The sequence below is a fragment of the Saccostrea cucullata genome, unplaced genomic scaffold (assembly GCF_032062105.1).
Source record: "Saccostrea cucullata isolate Sc308-1 unplaced genomic scaffold, CSIRO_AGI_Scuc_v1 ctg1156, whole genome shotgun sequence".
NCBI classification, from domain to species: Eukaryota; Metazoa; Mollusca; class Bivalvia; order Ostreida; family Ostreidae; genus Saccostrea; species Saccostrea cuccullata.
In genome coordinates, this window is record NW_026926967.1 from 170,092 (window position 1) to 190,543 (window position 20,452).

General features: G+C 33.3%; 1 protein-coding gene across 1 annotated transcript; it reads right to left on the minus strand.

Annotated features, from left to right (window-relative positions):
* Window positions 1-5,586: 5,586 nt before the first annotated feature.
* Window positions 5,587-20,179, minus strand: LOC134273092 (uncharacterized). Its single transcript, XM_062755269.1, has 6 exons — window positions 20,148-20,179; window positions 19,538-19,597; window positions 8,378-8,576; window positions 7,941-8,098; window positions 7,330-7,457; window positions 5,587-6,466 (listed from the first exon to the last, which is right to left on the minus strand). Exons 1-6 carry the CDS (start codon window positions 20,177-20,179, stop codon window positions 5,751-5,753), a joined length of 1,293 nt encoding a protein of 430 aa, XP_062611253.1. The 3' UTR covers window positions 5,587-5,750.
* Window positions 20,180-20,452: the final 273 nt, after the last annotated feature.

The window sequence follows — 20,452 nt, forward strand, 5'->3', positions numbered from 1 at the left end:
CCGAATTTTTAAAGTCTCCAATATATTTTTCTATCAATACTAAAAAGTCTTAATGTAAACCAACCTCTAAATATCTTTATTTTAATATGATTTATATACATTAAAGTTATAATAAGATTTACTTTATGGACATGATAAAATTCTGTAAGAACCTTAGAATATGTACTTATTACGAGGGTCGTTCAATAATTACGCGGACTCTTTATCTTTTTTTTTAAATTTCTCCAAAAATTTTCCTATGTTGATATCGCTGATGGAGCACGACCCAAAATTTGAAACACTAACATGCGGAGTCAAAAATTAGACTCATTAATTTTCTCTAATTCGCGATATTTTTCGACAATGTTCTCAAATGATTCTTTATATTGTTCTTATACTATGTATTTTGATTTATGATGTGATATTTGAAGTATTAAAAGAAATAAAATGATTTTTCTCCGATGCGATTCCTGTGAAAATGACGTCTCCTGAATTGACGGAGCACCACACTTTTGTTAAATTATGTGTAATGCTCGAGATGTCGTCAACATAGATCCAAATATGCATATGAAACATATAGTAAACTAGGGTATTCATGACACTTGTCTACATTTAGCAGATTGTAATTTTAGACCGTTAAACGTCTGTAGAGAGGCTATACGTGAGGATGGGAAAAAAGATAATCGACGAAAACTTGATCTGGACCGTAAAGAGCATGATTGAGAGTGACCTAAATTACAATATATCTCATAAGTACCTGCAATTTTTGGTTTTAAAACAAAAATGAATATGTTTACTTGTTTTAAAAATGTATAATTTAAACTTGACAAGAAATGGTGTATGTAGGTAACTCAAACTCTGCAGAAACTCCTGGGTAAATGTTGTAAAAATGAATTTAAATCTCAAATTTTTTAATGAACGTGACTTCAAAGATTTTGCTGCTCCAAGACTTAATGATATGTCATGATTTATCAACCAAAATTGATATATATTCATAATATTTTTATATGAAATTTTGAAGACCATATAAGTAAAGATTCTTTTATGTTATGTGTGAAATTTTGGCCGATTATGTCGTCAAATATTTTTTCTGTGCAACAAGTCCGCGTAATTTTTGAACTGCCTCGTACTAGTCTAATAAGACTAGTTGTACTTGTGTGCGGACGTTTCCAGTTTTTGCCGATCGTATCAAGGGGTGTGACTGATCAGCAGGGGATGTTCACGCCTGAATGGCACTTGATTCTACTTCTGCTCTCAAGATGCCAGATTAAAATTTCTTTTGTCTCCGTATGGAAATTCACTTGATAAACATATTTACAGTTTTCGTTGAAATCAGACTAACTTTGACAATTTCTTTGTAATTAAAACTAAGAATTAAATAATAAGAATTAGCAGAGTAGTAAATTCCGAAGCTCAAATGCTTCAAAGATGGGCATTATTATTATTAGAGGAAAAGAAAAAAAATTTTAAAAAGCATCCACTTTAAGCAACTGATTTATAAACTGCATCATATTTATGAATTTCACATTCATTTGGACGAGGCATTTTTCTTATTATTACCATTCATTCAAAACATACGTTTTATCAACAGGCAACAGCAGGCATTTTTTAAGAAGTTCACAAATAATAGAGATTTCCCTTTCAACAAGAACATTTTATCCCTTTGTCATCATTGAGGACATCTCTTTTGTCTGCTATACATATATATAGATAGGAGGAGTATAGAAGATTTGTTTATAAAATATACTATTGTTGTCCAAGAAAAACGCGAACTTTTTTAATATTCCAAAAACTAGTCTACAAAAACTAGTACTTTTTAGCAAATTGTTGAAAAATTATCATTTAAATATTTTGACAGATTAGTATAGGCCCTTGACAAAAACAACATTTAAAAGATATTTAATATCGGTGGTCGGCGCACGACAATTGTTTGATTCTCACAAATAACATTGTCAACTAAATTTTCTTTGTTAGCAGGGTATACGGCAATATAATGTCACAACTTTTACCTATATAAATTCCCTATAATTTGGTGTATTCGTGTTTAAAAATTAATTTAATTGACATCATTAATGACTAATATATAATGATCTATGCAACATCACTTTAAATTAGACATTGTCAAAAATGGTGACGTTAAGCGGTAATGTGGAACACCAAATTATCAAGCAACTCAATGTTTAGCGGGATATGACTCCTGTAAATAGGAAAGTAAAATGTTAACGATGAAAATTCACAAGCATAAGTATGGGAAACAGGTTTATCTGACCGGTTATCCAATTAAAGACAAGAGATCACTTAATTAAATAAAAGAGCGGTACGTGGACTTCATAGGCCTACATGAATGTATTATTATTATGTATCACTAATAATTCTGAAAAGTCAAGGATAAAACATTTGCTATAAATATGCATTCTATATACGTCAATGGGACTAATAAAAACGATCAGGAGATAATAGGAAGCACTTCACCACGACGTCCCCACGTGACGTCTATAATTAAAAAATATGCCTTAAAGGAAGAGTGAAAAGTTCAACACTACCCCGGGGATAATTAATCTAAATTTGTAATTATAGTTATCGAAAAGCATTTCTGTACCACGAAAAGTGCTGCTAGAATCCAACTGTCCTATCACAGAAATAATTATTCATCACTTTAAGACGAAACGTTCCCAAAATTTTACATATTGTTCATAACATACATAAAAAAAATACATAAATTCCCATAAACCATACGATTCTAGCAGCGCTTTCCAAAAAAACAATAGAATAAGAACTTAGGATAGAAACAAAAATAAAGTTTCAATGTATGCGGCGTAGTGTTGAATTTTTGCTATTTTTCTGTTACGAATTACAGAGGAAGGGCTGATCGGCAAGTAAACACCCTGCCTGCTTTAATTTTACGAAGAAATTGTAGAATTATATTAGCAAAGCTTATTCACAAGCTTTATTCCCACATGAATCACACATGATATGCATTCTAAATACTTTTAAACTCCAATTTCTTGTGATTGTTTACATGAATTCTAGTTAGTTTCACTTTCACTCTGCTACTGCATGATCAACAGTTATAACGTCACGGGTTTGGTATTTATCCCCTGTGAAAACTACAGGGACCCAGAAACGACACAATTAATTCCGTTTATATTATGCCTCTGCATATTTGATTAATTTTTACGACCTCAAATCAATCTTAGATATCGATTTTAAGAAATTCTTATTTCTAAACTTCAGGTCATATAGCTAACTATGACGTCATATCATATAGGAAAGTAGAATATTTGGTTGTAACCTTAACATACCTGTGTATTTTGTCTTTTCCCTTGGTAAGCCCAATATCAAGGAGTGTGAATTTAGAGGGAAACACCTTAGTGCGAACATCTAGTTCCTTATTTGTATTGTTTGCATGTTGATTAGACCTTGAATGCTATGCGTATCACCATTTATTTTATTTGAAGTCATCATGATCCATAAAAAGATATAAGAAATCGCACGTATTATAAATCAAGAGTCCCATTAATGTTTAAGATTTTATAGATTGTGATGCTTTATGACTTTACGTTCTATAATACATGAAATATGTTGACTGTTTTCATATTCACGAGTAATTTTTTCAAGTGTTATTTAAGAAACAACAATAATGATCTTTTGTCTTTAACCAAGAATACAAAAGAACTATCATGTTTCTAAATTTATTTTAGTAACAGAGTTCTAATTTTATATCTGTCTTATCATTACGTGACTGACAAGTGATAGTTCAATGCTGTGACACAGATACACTGTATATATTATATAATATGCTGTTTGGCATGATAAAGTACAATCACCCTCTGAATGACTGACTATGTTTTCTTTTGTAATCTTGCTGTTGTCCGTTTCTACAGCCGTCGGCGCGAAGACCTGGGATAGTCAAACCGTTTCCTTGTCTAATTTGCTAAGAAAACTGAGAATGATTTAGAGCAAAGACTACAATTAACGTACCGCCAAGCCCCGCCCACCGCGCTATGGGAGATAACTCTAACGATGTTCCGACATCAGCAACATGGCGAGCAAGTCGACGCCGGTTGACTTGTCCCAAGTATCCGACGATTTTACAGCAAAATATTTGCCTTATGAACCCACTTTGCGTCAAAAACAGAGGGCAAATGCTTTTACGAAGGGTTCATACATCCATTCCCTTAAAATATTTAAAACTGATACATTATTGTCCCTTTCTGGTAAAGTTTATCGTAGTATGAGAAAATCCGAGTCCCCTCACACTATCAACATCGATGTGGACGAAGACAAAAAGCAGATTATAGACGCACATTGCGACTGCAAAGCTGGGTAAATAATAAATTACAGCAAAAAAACTTTAATTCAATTTGCATTGTGATAAATCTGCAATAATACAAAACTCATACGACATTGTCATGACTTTTAGTTTCTATGGAATAAAGGGGCGATCATCTGATTTTGGAAATAATATGTCCTCTGTCCTTCTAGGCATACTGGACGAAAATAAATTAATCTGTCCAGCTACCCCCCACAACATAAAAGTTGTCGACGCTGTTTTTCCTTTTTCTGTCTTTCTTTCCCTTTTTTTTTTTTTTTTTTTTTTTTTTTTTTGCTTGAAAGACTTTTTCTAGAAAAGAGAATAAAAATTCTGCCATTGGAAATAAATAATCTGTCCTTCACATACATGAAAATAAATAATCTGACTCGCAAAAAAATATTGCCCCCCCCCTTCCCCAATCAAATGGTCGTCCCACAAATCTCTCCAGTAATTTCGACTTTTAAGTTCTGGTGGAAAATGTGCACATGTTCTAGCAATAATATTAATGGTTGAATCCTGGAAAATTAATGGGTACAAGGCAATTCCAGCAGAACCCTCGTCAACAAGCCTTCCCCAACAATGGGATAAACCAAGGGGCCCCAAGATTCAAGCTGAACCAGTTTCACAAATTGTGATAGCCAGGCCTGGTAATGTTAATAGAAAGAGAAAACCAGTTATGGCCATGTATAATGACAACAGGTAGAACACCAATAAATTCTGTTCAATTTATGTTTTTAAACAGTATAGTGTCAGTTATGTAACATAACAGCATCAGTTAATAAAATGTAATGTAATAGTTATACCGGTATTACAATAGCTACATAATTATAAATACATCATGTATAAATATATTTATAAATATATATGATTATAAATACAATAGTTAATACATACAATCAAAACTTAAAAAAAAAAGAACAGAATAAAATTCATTCCCTTTTCTTTTCCTTTACATTATTTTTTTTTTTTTAATATTCTGACAATATCATTTACAAAATAAATAGTGTATGTATTGAAATATTTTAATTTTAAAGGAGTGTAGAACTGGATGAACCTGACATCGCCTTATTAAAAAATCTTTCATCTACACCCATCTCATACCTTGTGTCTGAACCCAACCAGATGATTGATGCTGGTCAATCCCAACAACCACTTGGATCAGGATTATCATATCATGTAAGCAAGTAAATTAAATCAGTGCTCAATCCTGAATAAGGAAAGGCATGAAATTTGTAAAAAAAAAAAAAAAGAAAACAAAAACAACAGACAAACCAGATCTGATTTAACTGATCTGATAACATCCGATATTTTCATCTGGCCAGATGCAGGACAGAATGGTGGTATATTTAACTTAAGCCCTATCTTTTCTAGATCATTTTCAATACGAAAACCCTTATCAGCCATAACTCCATCATCTTTGTGTATTTTACCTGCTTCCATCATTTCCTCTAAAACATTAAAAAAATCCACTCTGATGAGTAATATCATTGTCAGATATTGACCCTGAAAATAACATTGAAGCAAATATTATAGATCCCCTGGGATCAACACCAACTAATCCTTTAAGTGTTGTACTGGACTTATAGTCTGAGTAAAACTGACTTTGTTTTGTTAAAGAACTAGGTCTTTGAATTTTTATTTCAGTACCATCAATAATGACAAGGGTATTTGGAAATTCCTCTTTATATTTCCTTGGCATTTTCTCTATAATAACAGTTCTGTCTGGCCAAATTGGTACTGACCCAAAGCGATAAAACATATAGTTTATCCAATTATTAAAAATAACACTACAGTCTTGAGGAGAAATTCCAAAGAGCCGAGACAAATGTTTGAAATCAAAATTTTGTCGTAACTTGATTAAAACAAATAACAATTGATCCTTCATACTGAGATTTCTTAAACAACTAATGTTTTTTGAGTATTTAAATGGCTTATCTACAGGGACTAAAAACTGGTATATAACATTAAATGTTGCTAATTCAAACCCTGTATAATATTTAAATTCATTTGTTTTCAAGTTATCAAATCTCATATTACATTGTTTCTGTAAGTCATCTTCTAATTTTCTAGTTTCACACTTTAATTTGATGTTTTCCTCTTTAAGGGACAGTATATTTTCTTCCAACTTCCTCTTCTCAGCAGCCATAGCCAAAACATCAAGGCTGTTGATCACTGAAATAAAATAAAAGATGGTTTAATTAATAATTTACAAATTTGTACCTAGGCTCCTTTGATAACACCCCTCGAGCAACCTCGGCCAGATGGAGCAGATATATGTGGCCAAATTGATTTTCCTAAACCTTACATGATGCTTAACCTTGAAAGTACTAAAATATGTGAAATGCAACCCCACTGGCAAGAGCTTTATACATCCTTTGAAAAATGTGCCGAGATCGAGCGGAGCACCAAAGACCAGAACAACAGTGCGATATGGTTTGCTGAAAGGAAATGCCGAATCACAGCCTCAAATTTTGGCCCTGTCATGAACAGAAAAAAGGAGATAAATGACACTTTCATTAAAAATACATTTGACAAAAAAATGTTTAAATCAGCCCCAACATCGTATGGACAATCTAACGAAAAAACAGCAAAACAAATGTACATCAAAAGTTCTGGGAACCACATACATGATGTTGGGCTAGTGGTAAATCCCCTTTTCCCCTTTTTGGGTGCATCACCTGATGCCAAAGTTTGCGAAAAATCTGTAACGGGTATTCTTGAAATTAAATGTCCATATTCGGTTAGGGATTGTACTCTCAAGGAAGCCTGTGAGGAACAAACAAATTTTTTCCTAGAAATTTCTGGCTCCAATTACACATTGAAAAGGTCACATTCTCACTGGTTCCAAGTTCAAGGTCAGTTACTGGTAACTGGTGCACCCTTTTGTGATTTTGTAACTTACACAAGACAAGAAATATCTGTTGAACGCATATATCCATGCATTGATACTATGCTTTCATTGTTGAGAAAATTAAGTGATGTGTATGTTAATCACTTTAAACCATACTTTGAATCAAAAAAATAAACAATCATACCAGTAGGGTTTATTGGTTCTTTTTGAGGTTGACAGTTTTCCGAGATGGCAGTAGTGCTGCTTATTTCTAGATGAGGCACAGTCACATCCTCTATGTGTTGAACTTCTTGCTCTCCATTTTCATTCACCCTACACAAAATTTTAATCATTTCAATAATTTTTAATTTCTCAAATTTTAAATACAGAGAAAAAAATTGGCTCGCATTAACTTTTAAATTTACTCGAAAAACAAATCACCTAAATATTGTGGAAAGAAAACTTTACATAAAAGTTATAAAAGAAAAAATGGATAATTTTGTACTTGTACTCCTGGAATTTCCCAGCCAATAATGACATATCCCCCTGGTTATACTGGTATCCCCCTCAGTACCCTCTTGGGGAGGAACTCCAGACCCTTCTACTTTTTCAAAGTTCCCTCCTATTTTTTCAAACCTTAGGGACAACACTGCACATGAAGTGATATTTATGTAATTTTTGCACGACTTTCAACTAAATTAGGAAATAGCATGACTATTATGTGAGCAACTATTCCCTGTGATATTTATTATTTATAGTTAGTATATAATGTTGTTTACTTCCAATATAAAAATATACTCTTATCAATATTTGTACCTGATCTCCTTCAAAACCCTCTTTGGTTTTGAGTTGTCATTAAGACAATCAAATGATTGGCGTCTCTTTGGTGCTGGTCTGCTTGGGGTGACTCGGTCATGTTGTAGAGCTGGCAGTGGGTCGGGGTATTTCTCTGACTGTCCCCCGTCAATAAAATGCTGTGGTAATTTAAAATGTTATTTTGTTATTCAATCAGTCGCTTAAACTTTCAATACATGTACATTTGCAAAAAAGTAAAAATATGATTATGAAATTCTGTGCTTTCACTCCTATTAGTCACTGTGCTATACTAATACAGATACAGTCTAAAGGTAAACGACTCTCCTCATGTTATAACAAGCTGATATCCAGCCCTGTCCCCATCCCTACAGTATCTGTATATTTCATAACATAACAAAATACAAATAAATCAATTCATTCAGCTCTACAGTAATTACCTTTGTGCACACATAAAAGTGCTTGGATTTATTTCGGTCTCTTAAAATATCCTCATTAAGTTGATATGAAGGCCTTCCGCAAAGTCGAATCCACCTTCTGCATTTTTCCAAATTTGTTGCTGGTTTCGGAAATGGAATGAATTTGACTCCCCCTTCCAACCTTTCGGGATACCTGTCATCGGTATTACAGGTCCCCCAGCTACACGCAAAAAATAATAAATCCTCAGAACTATATGAAACTTTAACATTTGACCATCAATTTAGAATTATTGATGATAGTACTTTTACATGTTTTTTTTTTCACAGTTGTTTCCTTCTGTGGAGGCTTCTTATATGATTTCAAGAAAGAGCGCACTTAAAAGTGTATTTAAGTTTGTAGTATTTTAAAAAAAAACATGTCGGTGATTATAGAGCTAAATTGTTGGTTCCATTATTATATCCTTAATTGATGACGGATTTTCCCGTTATTTACGGATCATGACAAGGGACACACGATGGTTGTGTCCGGTCGGCAGGGAATGCTCACTCCTCCATGGCACCTGATCCCATCTAGGAAGTTTTTGAAGTCCTTGTTTGCTTTGCTCTCATTTCGTATTGTTGTATGGACTTTTAATCTTGAATATTGCTCGTTTTCTCCGTATGTTTCATTCACATTTCAATATGCGAGATATAGTATATAGTGTTAAGAGGTCCTATATTATATAGAATACAAATGATAGCTGTTCTGCAGAATTGATAAGAGATTCTTATTGTTTTGATGTTCTTTGATAATCTTCTCTTCTAATGTTAAGAGGCAATCATAACATTTTTATGTCCATTTAAGTATAGAGTTCCAATTCGTTACTCCTTATCATAACATGATTGTTAGGCGAGAGTTCAATACTTTAACACACTGATATAACCTGCTTGCTATGAGGATCAACATGCGTGTAAAATGTGTTAATTCAATATGTTGTTCTTTGCAGGTTTCATGTTGTCGGTGTCCTTGTCCGTCAGTACCAATACCTGGGACAGTAAAGATGTTTCTCTTTCTGATTTGCTAAATAGACTGAATGATTTAGAGCAATATGTTTTTGAAGCAAAATCTCTTTGAGGAGGCAAGAAATTGTAGTCACATGACTCACGTTCGGAATGGCGTCTTACATTCCATTATATATCACCTTTAGACTCCATGAAGGTATCAAATAGCCTTTGTTTTCATTATAGAGTGACGTCCTTCACAGATCATCTCTATTTCAAGACTTACTCACAAGTATCAAAGTATGCAATCGTATGTGATATGACAAACCTAGGGCAATCCGATCGACGTCTGTCCAAGTATGATTAAAGATGTGACCGTCTTTTGGAGGCTCTGGTTTAAGTATTTATCCCCCTAGACAAATTCAGGTCATACGCAATGTAGATTGAACTTTATTAGGTTCTTCCCTGCAGTTTAAGAGTTTCACTAACTGAAGGACCTGTGTACAATACATTGTCTATAAATTGATTTGTACACCTCTTCTAAAACAATATTTGATGAAAAAAATCTGGAAATTATGTTTTGTAATTTTTGTACATTTTTCTTAAAACAATGTAAACATTTTCACAATTTAATATCTTTTCAAAACCCCTGGTAAGACATGCTGATTTTTTGTCAAAAAAAATTTCGTGGTATCATCAGTTTTAATTTAGAATATCTTGATAAATTATCAGTAGGTAAGGTACCTTGCATATGTCCTTAAAAGCAGTAATGAACGTTGTATGCTGACGTAGTTTTCTTGACAATTCTACTGAAATTGAACATCATATAGAAAGATTGGGAGTTGTTTGAAATATAAGTTAAAAATAAGTTGATGCAAGAGGATACCCAGACTTTTCTTGAGGGGAAAAATGGAAAAAGGACAGAAATTTGTAGAATTGGGTATTTCAATCTTTAGGCTTTAGGCTGAGAAACTTCTAAAACGTGACGTGACATACATTGTACATCTTTGTTTTGAAAATTATGCATTACTTAGGTTACACGAATATAAAAATTATTAAATATTAAATATATTATTAAGAATATAAAAAATATGTGACAGTCAAAATTATGCGATTTGTAAGGAAATTCATAAGTTTTGTCTCATTTTCATATAAATTACACAATCGTTACCAAGGAATTTCATATTTATATAATCTGCAAAACCACATAGTCTTATTTTTTATAGCTAAAATGAATATATATTAGCACTGATTTTGCTTTCAAGGAAAAGTGGTACGGGAGAAGTGATGATACACATATATTACGCTTTCCACTATTATGATGTCATTATGACGTCATAGATGAGTAAATTTGCATTGGCATAAAATTGCCTTGAAACAAATGATTCTATATAGGAGTATAAAGGCTTATAACTTTTTTATTCATAGACTTAACTTCATGAATGATACATCAATGCATAGGAAATAATCAGTACTTTCTCATTCAACTATTTTCGAGTACTTGTTAAGTTTTTTTGTCATTTCTGGAGAAACTATTAATTATATGGTGAAAAATGATCATATTTTGTGCGGAAATACATAATTTTTTTAAATAAGAGAATTATTGATTATGATTTGACCAATTGTATTTAAAGTTATGAAGTTGAATAAGAAAGGTATAAATGTGTTAATAGGCTAACATGGACTTAAAACTTCGGTGGGGTTTTGGCTAGATTGGAGTATTTTTAAGGGTATTACACATAGAACTGTACATCCTGTAAAATCTTAATTTATGGTTGAATTTTCATTAAATTTGGCATGATCGATGTCTTTACTTATGCTCTAGATTGACAAACAGTGTGAAATATTGTTAAATCTAAAAAATGCTTTTGCATTTTGGGTATATCCTACTAATTATCTTTAGAATCGGTAGGAGAAGAAATTAAGTATTGCAGAAAAAATACAATTCCTTAATTCGCAGACTTGCATAAAAAAATGAGCAGATGTTCTGAACTGAGCCTCACACCTGTTGATAAGGAGTATATTTCCTACCAAAAAAGCTTGGCAAATGAAATTTATCAACAAGATCAGCCAACACATATTGTGTATTATATCGCCAGTGAGAACTCTGAAATTCCCCTACTTTCACTTTCATTTTAAGAGGTTCCCGCAAACAGACGGATTTTGCCGGAAAACGAATCTGACATGCCACCTCGAAATTTTAACCAAGAAAAGACAACTTGATGTGCTTTGATTTGAGGGGTCACTCACTGCTGAACAAAAATTAGGTACATGCAAGCATCGCTATGAGAAGAAATGTTTACATTATGTCGCCTATGGGAAAACAATCAGTGGACTGTACCCATATATCTCAGTTGATTCGATACACAAAAGCATGCTCTACGTATGAACAATTTCTAAAACGAGGTAAATTATTGACAAGCAAGTTGATGAATCAAGAATATCAACAGTCTCGATTAAAGTCATCTTTCTGTAAGTTCTACGGTCGATACAATGACCTTGTCAACAAATACAATTTATCATTGAGTCAAATGCTGCCTGACGTTTTTCATACTAATTGTTAGTCCATTATTTATGTACTGAATTGACGACGGATTTTTCCGATATTTCGTGATCATGACAAGGAGCACACGGCTGGTGTGACTGGTCAGCAGGGGATGCTCAATCCTCCATGGAACCTGATCCCACCTCTGATGTTTCGGAGTTCCGTGTTTGCTCTGCTCCTATTTTGAAGTGTTTGATGGACTTTGAGATTGAATACTGTTCATTATCTTCATATCCTTATGTAGAAAGATGATTTTTTTTCTCAATCGTAGGGCTGTGTTATTCTTTTCAAATGCAGATTCTTTGTTAGCCTTTTTAAGAGTATGTGATTCTAACTTATAGATCCGCCGCTCTGTTCGACCTACGTCAGAGAACATAGGATTTCTATGATTCTATTCTTCTAAAATTGAGTGAATGAATTAAAGGGCGTTTTTACCTTTTACGAAATCTAGTGACGACTTGAAACAATTAAAGTTAAAACTAGTACTTAGAATGGATATTTGATGTGATTTATCATATATCAAATATGGGTTTATATAAAAGCTTATTAAATAAAATATAATTTGTGTTTATTTCTTTTAAAATTTATAGATTTCATTATTTAATGTTTTAAACGTGTCAAAAGCTGCAATAATGTTCATAAAGTTAAACAAAATTAAACGTTAAGAAACATTTCAAGAAAAAAAACTTTGATGTTTTAAAAATCTTTTTGCAAAAAAAAAAACATGCAAAATAACGTGAATAAAACATTTTCGCAAATATTTTTGTTACATTTTTATGGTAATGTTAATATAACGTTATAAAATTTCTTGAAATATTTTGCTAAATGTTTTAAAACGGTTAAAAACCATACCAAATCACGTGATTAAAACATTGTTGAAAAATGTTTTTGTACCATTTTTTAGGTAGTGTTTTAAAATGTTTGCTGAACAATTTCAATAACAAGTTTTAAAAGAGTTTAAAAATCATAATTTAGAATAATTTTAAAAATGTTTCCTCAACATATTTAAAGAAATGTTTTTGTGTTAGCTGGGTAGTAAACCCCCCTCTCCAAGAATTTGCAGAGTTTATAATTGAGAGTGAATGTGCTTTACTTTTGTAGATCATGTGAAAGCCAGTTTATATAATTAAGGACAGACGAGGCGTTCCTCGATTATATATATTTTTTCTTATATTTTGTCATTGAAGAATTAATACTATATCATGTTTACTCACAAAAAATTGAGGTACCTTACCAGTCATTGGTGCAAGATACAAGAGAATTGGATTTCTTATACAATCCTTAAGGGAAAAAAACTTAGTTTGCCAAAATTACATTTTTAGTGTTTCTTTTTTTTTTAACATTTAGAAACCAGTTCAGAAATCAGAAAGTAATTAATGATTTTTTTTTTATTTTTCATATATTATTAAAAAAACAAAACAGATATTTGGGTAATGTATCGTCTGACCTTAATAATCATATACCGACAAAGCTACTTACTATAAAATCAGAGAGGATTTCTTTTTTTTTAAACTCTTATGACGTTATTTTACTTTCACAATACAAAGTTGTCTGGGAATCTCAACGGTGACAAAAATAATTAAAATATCCTTATTTAGGGTATATTTGGATTAATCATATCAATTAGAAGAAAAGTTTAAAACCATTGATTTTTTACATCTAGAAATTTTAACAAGACATTATGCATTTTTTTCAAATATACCTAGTCGCCCGCGTGACGCGGTGGTTAGAGCGTCTGCTCTAGAGTCGCGAAGTAAGGATTCAATCCTTACGTCGCGGGTTCATTTATTCGAAAGACTGTATTAACTGAGGTCCCGTGTTGCAGTAGTTAATGGCACGAAAAGGTCCCTCCATGCTAAATGGCTCTGAGTGCCGAGTATAGGACATAATTTGCAGCTCTCAACCGGCAAGTGGTGGCGTCTCCATATGAGTGAGGAATTCTTGAGAGGGACGTGAAACAATATACAATCTAATCAAATAACTATGATCAACCCTAAACGATAAAACATGTATATAATACTTTGGGTTCATGAAACGATTTTTTATTGCATGTCAAATTACATGAAGGATGTTCCCAAATTAGTTAAAAAAGTTTCCATCCACTGAATGAGGATCTCGAGTAAGAATAACTTTGAAGTGATCCGGAAATGCTGTTGGAAGGATGTGTACGGACGTACACTGCATCCCCTTGATTAATCTCAATTACGACGACGCCGGTTGTATGTCTGAAAAAAAAGCTTGCTCCCTCGCCACCACATCGCATAGCTCCAACAGCATTCGAGTTAACAACAATTTCTGAATAGATATATCCACCAGCAGAACAGTACAAAGTCCATGAAAATGTGTACACCCCGTTTTCAGGACAGAAGAAGGTTCCCGTGTGACGATTGTAGTTTCCACCGACGTTTGTTATAACGTTGTCAAAAACGATTGTTTGGTGAGACCCTGGATTATTCTCAGGATGTGACAAATAAGAGTAAAATGCAACTCCACCTGTGTAAATATATTAAACAATATTTACATTTCCAATAAATTTTCCCCATGATTCTTTTCAAAATAAAATGCAGTTAAATTTCTCATGAACTACATTACATATGTACCACAGATAAGAATGAATATCTCCATTGTTAATTTATGATACCGCACATGACGTCAAATAATATAGTGCAAACTGTTTTGCTTTTAAATGAGAGTTGAATGGCGAAAACTTATGGCAAGTCATCAGAAAAGTAATTTAAATATAAGAAATGAATATAATTTTTGAATATTCATGAGGAATATGAACTACAACGTTTCACGCCGGCGTGAAGCGTCGTAGTTCATAACCTCATGAATCTTCAAAAATTAAATTCATTTCTTAATTAACACCAAAATGACACGAATATTGTTTGAATCAAGTACTACATTGTAAAAATGTTTTTGCGTGAATTGTTTGACATTCTGTTTACTCATTGACTGGATGTATCCAGTATCACGAAGCTTACCTGTAACGGACCTTCTTTTAGGTTTATCTTTCTTAAAGGTCAACATGGATTCTGGGCAACAGCTTTCAGGTTGAAAGTTTTCATCAGATATCTTTGATTTCAGTTTTGAATTCGACAAATACGCCTTATATGTCGAAACAGATTTTCCCCCGGTGTAAGTTTTGTTTAATCCTCTATTTCCATTTTGCATCTTAACATCAACAAATTGTTTACTGCCTGGAATTCCGTATTTTTTAAATTTCTTATTCTCTAGGATCAACAATTTAATGGTCGTCTCTTGATCTTTGTTAACTCGTTCTTGCACTTGCAGTCTTTGCTCTAACTCATTCAATCTTCTTAGCAAATCAGAGAAAGAAAGGGTTTGACTGTCCAGGGTATTGAAACTTGCAGCCAAACTCATGGACAAAAGTAGAACTGCAAAGAACAACATATTGAATTAATAGGTTACACTTTATCATTATTAGCAGATTATATAAGCGTTCCATGTTACTGAACTATCACCTTCCAGTCACGTCTCGATAAGAATATCTAATCTGTTGTCATTCATTATTCACGATGACTGAAAGTGCACCGAGGAAATCACTCGTGCCTCCAGATTTGCTTCAAATTAACAAAGATTATTTATATCCGTGCCACAAAAAAAAAATAACGAGAAGGTCTTTTCAAATCTTGTAGAACAAAAGTTTGACTCTTACTTTTGTTGTTGAGATTATAAATATTAAATATTTCCCAACGGAATAACGTCAAAAAATAGCCTTGACTTAACCCAAGGCTTAAAAGGTACCTTTAGTCAAATAATTTCTTTTTACTAATCAATAAAAGTAATTTATCTATGGACACATGAAAAATCTGCACTTCTTTATCTGTAGCGGTTTAGCCGATAAAACAATTAAAATTTGACATTTTCTGCTTGCTCACGGAAACACACGAGCGTGAAAGCTGCAAAAACTCTCTTATCAACTGTGGAATGTGAAACGTCACGATTGTGACCGTGAGAGCCTTTCACTTTACAATTAGCATCGTGGCTTCACAAACACATGAAATTTAAATATTAGAAGAAAATGACATTCGGTTTGAACTGGATGTCGAGGAGGAATTAGACAACAACGAAGATCTTAGTGAAGATTCTTCTGACCATGAAGTGACAAATTTTGATACTATTTGGACAGAAAATCCCGCATGGCTTTGGTATTCTTCCATACCAATATGAGCCTTTTGCAACTTCTTACGAAGACGTTTCGGACAATTCAGAAGCTGCACAGGAAAATACATTTTATCAAAAAATACAAACATAGTCATTGAGAAGTGAGAGATCTTTTTCGTGCCAGTACTACTGCGACACGGAACAAATGTTTTAATCGGTCTCATCCGAAGGACGGTCTCCACGTCCCTCAGTGGATTCGAACCCACGACGCGAGGATCATCTCCTTACTTCCCGAATCTAGAGCAGACGCTCTAACCACTGAGACACGCGGGCGACTAGGAAATAATAACAGTGTGAGTAAAGCAAATGATTAAGGTCACGATATATGAGTTGTGCATATAGTTGAGTGTAACATTGAAAATTTTCAATGGGGGAACAGATAATCTGTTTAACTTGTTATATTTAAAACTGTCTCCGATGTCTTAGAATAAGATCTAAATGCTAAACTGTTCAATTAGAATTATTTAAAAAAGGAAAAAATAATTTGAATTAATTTTGATTATTTAGAAATATTGTTAATTTTGGTAACTGAAAATAGACACCGTGCAGATGTTTGATTGTTTTATCTTTCTGTTCATAGGAAAACAAATCATACGTAAATGTATAGCTTTTCAAATCTTAATTTGAAATAAGATTAAGATCTTTATGAAGACAATGTTTTTTTCAGTATGTTCGAAAATCAGTTAACGGTTTGAAAACGTCTCCTTTATAACGAGATCTTTTTACAATGTGTGCTGTAATAAATCACTGAATAGACGGTCGAGTGCAAATGATAAAGATAATGACACTTGTAAGTATCTTTACATTTAATAGCAACAAAGTAATAAAACTATACCGACATACATAGGGAGTACTTCAAAAATCAATTTTAAGTGTCAATTTGGTTTAATCCAAAGCTGTTATATTTTGGAAATGATTTTGATCTTTCATTATGTACATTGCAGAAAACATTCTTTGACAAGTTGCATTTTTTGTGTTTTAAAACACAGAAAACCAACATGACTTTCAGCATCAGTATATAGGAGCAAACACGGACCTCTAAAATATCAAAGGTTGCATCAGGTACCATGGCAGAGTGAACATCCCCTGCCGACCGTGTGCTCCTTATCACGAGCAGGAAATAACGGGAAAATCTGTCGTCAAATCAGTGATAAATATTGGCCTACATGTAACAATCAGTATGAAAAAACGGATCGGCATTAGACTCAACGATCGAGTGCAGATGATTACAAGGTTATTGTATCAATCATACAGTGGCTACAATGCCATTGTTGACAACGCAGCTAGGATAAGGCTGTCCGTAAAATATCAATTGTTCAGACTGTAGTTACTTCTTCGAACTACCTAGATATGACGTCATAATAGAATATGACGTCAAGTCACTGCATACACAGCTAATACTTGATATCGCGATTACTGTAAACCAACTTTTATTCGCGTGCGAGAAATTTTCGCGAAGTTCGCGAGAGCCTCGTCATCGCGAATATTTCTCGCCGCGAACCGGTCCTTATAGTATATTTGTCTATTAAAAACAGATGCAAAACGGCTTGATCGCGAAAATTAATCGTCGCGAACAAGTTAATCCCTGCTAAATCGCGAAATAAAGTCGTCGCGAATAAAAGTTGGTTTACAGTACTTAACTTAGTGGAACATTTTCGCGATGGAGGTAGGGAACGTCTGTTGGCTGGGGACAAATGTGATATTGAAAACAATGCAAGATCGATCATTGTAGAATTTATAAGGACAGATAAGTAAAAAATCCTGGTGGAATACCTTCCTTAACAATCGCTGAACCAGCCTAATTAATTTTTGAGTGGAGCTAATCCTTAAATATTACATTTTTTACAATATATTTGACTAAGCGGGCTCTTCTCATTAATTTTTCATTGAAAATCGTGGCATTTTAAAGCTGGTAAAATAATTAAAACTTTCCTTATTTGACAATCTATTATTTGGAATTCAATTCTTGGCAATACATTGTACTTTCGGCATAAAATTATTCAAATCATTCGATTGTCACTACTGTAAACAATGCCATTTGCCCCGGTAATCTCGTGAGATTTGAGCTTTCTCGACTCCCCCGCAAAAGAACGGTAGTAAGTTATATAACTGCGAGGTAATCGCGATATTACGTATTGTGCCACGTACGTGTTACATATTGTTGCACATAACACATGTATCACGTATGTGAAATGTACGTATCACATACGTGTATTACAAACATACGTTTCACGTATGTGGTAAAACGTACGTATAACATATGTGTGACTACATACGTTTCACATAACGTACGTTAAACGTATGTTTGGAATACACGTATGTGTTACATACGTGAAACGTACGTGTAACATATGTTATGTGCAACCATACTTTACACGTGCGTTAATAAACGTACGGTTTACATGTGTATTGTCAACCATATGTTACACGTACGTTAATTAACACATGGTTTACATGTGTATAGTCAACCACATGTTACACGTACGTTAATTAACTCATGGTTTACATGTGTTTTATAAAGCACAAATGTCATGTGTAGTTTATGTGTATTATAAACAACACATTAAATATACAAATGTACATATTAAATAAAATGGATAACTTGTATTATAAAGCTCTCATTACATATTGTAGATTGGCAAATATTCACAATGGTTTTAATTTTGCTATATTTGTGATTTATTAATTTTTCGTGAAATTAACCCCACCGTGAATGTTATTATTAGTTTTTAATTATGTTAAATTGCTTATAGGAAGTTTTAAATTAATTTCTTGCAGCGTGAAATTAAAACCATTGTCAATGGTACTTTTTGAGATATTGTGAAATTTTAACACTGGAATTAAAACAATTTACAGTATATGTTGATGAATATAGTAGTTGTATTATCAGGCACATGTTACATATACATTTAAAAAGGTGTTTTACATGTGTGTGAATAGCTATGTTTGAGAATGAGAAGGCTGTATATTTTGTAAATTCATACTATTACTTTTATGTATGATAAAGGTAGGTTGACTATAAATCTTATCCTTTTTATTTTATTTCAAATTTAATTTATTTATCAAATTATCATTTAGTTTTCGCTATAAAGAGGAAAAAAAACTATGCGTTAAACATTTATTGTTGCTAGGGACTACATAATTTGTTTAAAATACTTGAACTTTTTGTATAAAAGTATATATGGCTGATTTCCACAACTATTTTTCCTTAATAGTTCAAGTGATTTTGGTGAACTAATCAAGATATTATTTAACATAACAATCAATAAGAAGAGCAATCATAGTGATATGTATAACGGGTCCTTAGATCCTTAAATCTAAAATGTCTTTTTTTGAAATAAACATTATTATGATATTTGGATAAACCCAATCGCAACTGAACGTCTGAAGCTCACATGTGTGTGCGTTGTTGACTTGTCGTGTGTGTTTTGCACATTTAATATTTCAATTTATTTCACATTGTTTACCTTACGTCCACGTTCATGTCTGGCATGAAGTTATCAGTTCGCATTGGTTTAAAATTTATTCTAAAAACAGTAAACAAAGTTTACATTAAAAGTTCTCCAATCTCGTCATGTGTATCGGATATCTGTAGAGGCAAAATAAATTGAACTCGGTCATCGATAGATATAATCAATCTGAATTCAAGAGCAAAGCTAAATTAAAAAAAAAAGAAAGAAATTCATGATAATTTCACAACAAATCTCAAAAAGGAGTAAATGATTCACCTAGATAATTATCAAATACACAGTGCGTACCGTCCGTATAAAACTTATAAAATATACCTTCCGGAATTTTCCAGCCTCCATTTATGTATTACATGTACGTTACCAGTGACGTCATTGGAAAGAGAAGTCTGACGTCTGCAAGTTCTAGGGCCTACTAACGGTAAGAAATGCATAAAATCAACAATTATTTAATTCCCTTATGACTGTGTGTTGCATGTAAACTAAGGGGGTGGTTTTTTTTCAGTGTATTAAAGTAAACCCCAAGGTAATGGTACAAACAGTTTATTAACAGATATTACAATATATAACTGTAAGCCGGGCTGGGTCCTGGCCCGGGGGTAAGACTCACCGACTGCGTGTCACGTCTTGTCTCTTCGCCATCGTCATGGAAAAAGAGATCCGTGCGACTGTCCCGCCATCTGACGTCACCTTGTCGGTAGGTCGTACCACGGGACAGTCGCACAGATACTACACTCCCCCCGTTTTCTTAATAGGCGTAGGTCCTCACTGGGGGGAGGGTCCGGTACCATCTCCAGCGATGGCGCGCTATTAACGCCCGCCCGGACAGGCCCAGGAACATTAAAGACCGGGGCAAGCCCCAGATAATGCAAACTCAGGAGGATTCCTGAGTAAAGGGTGTCCTGGATTGCTCCC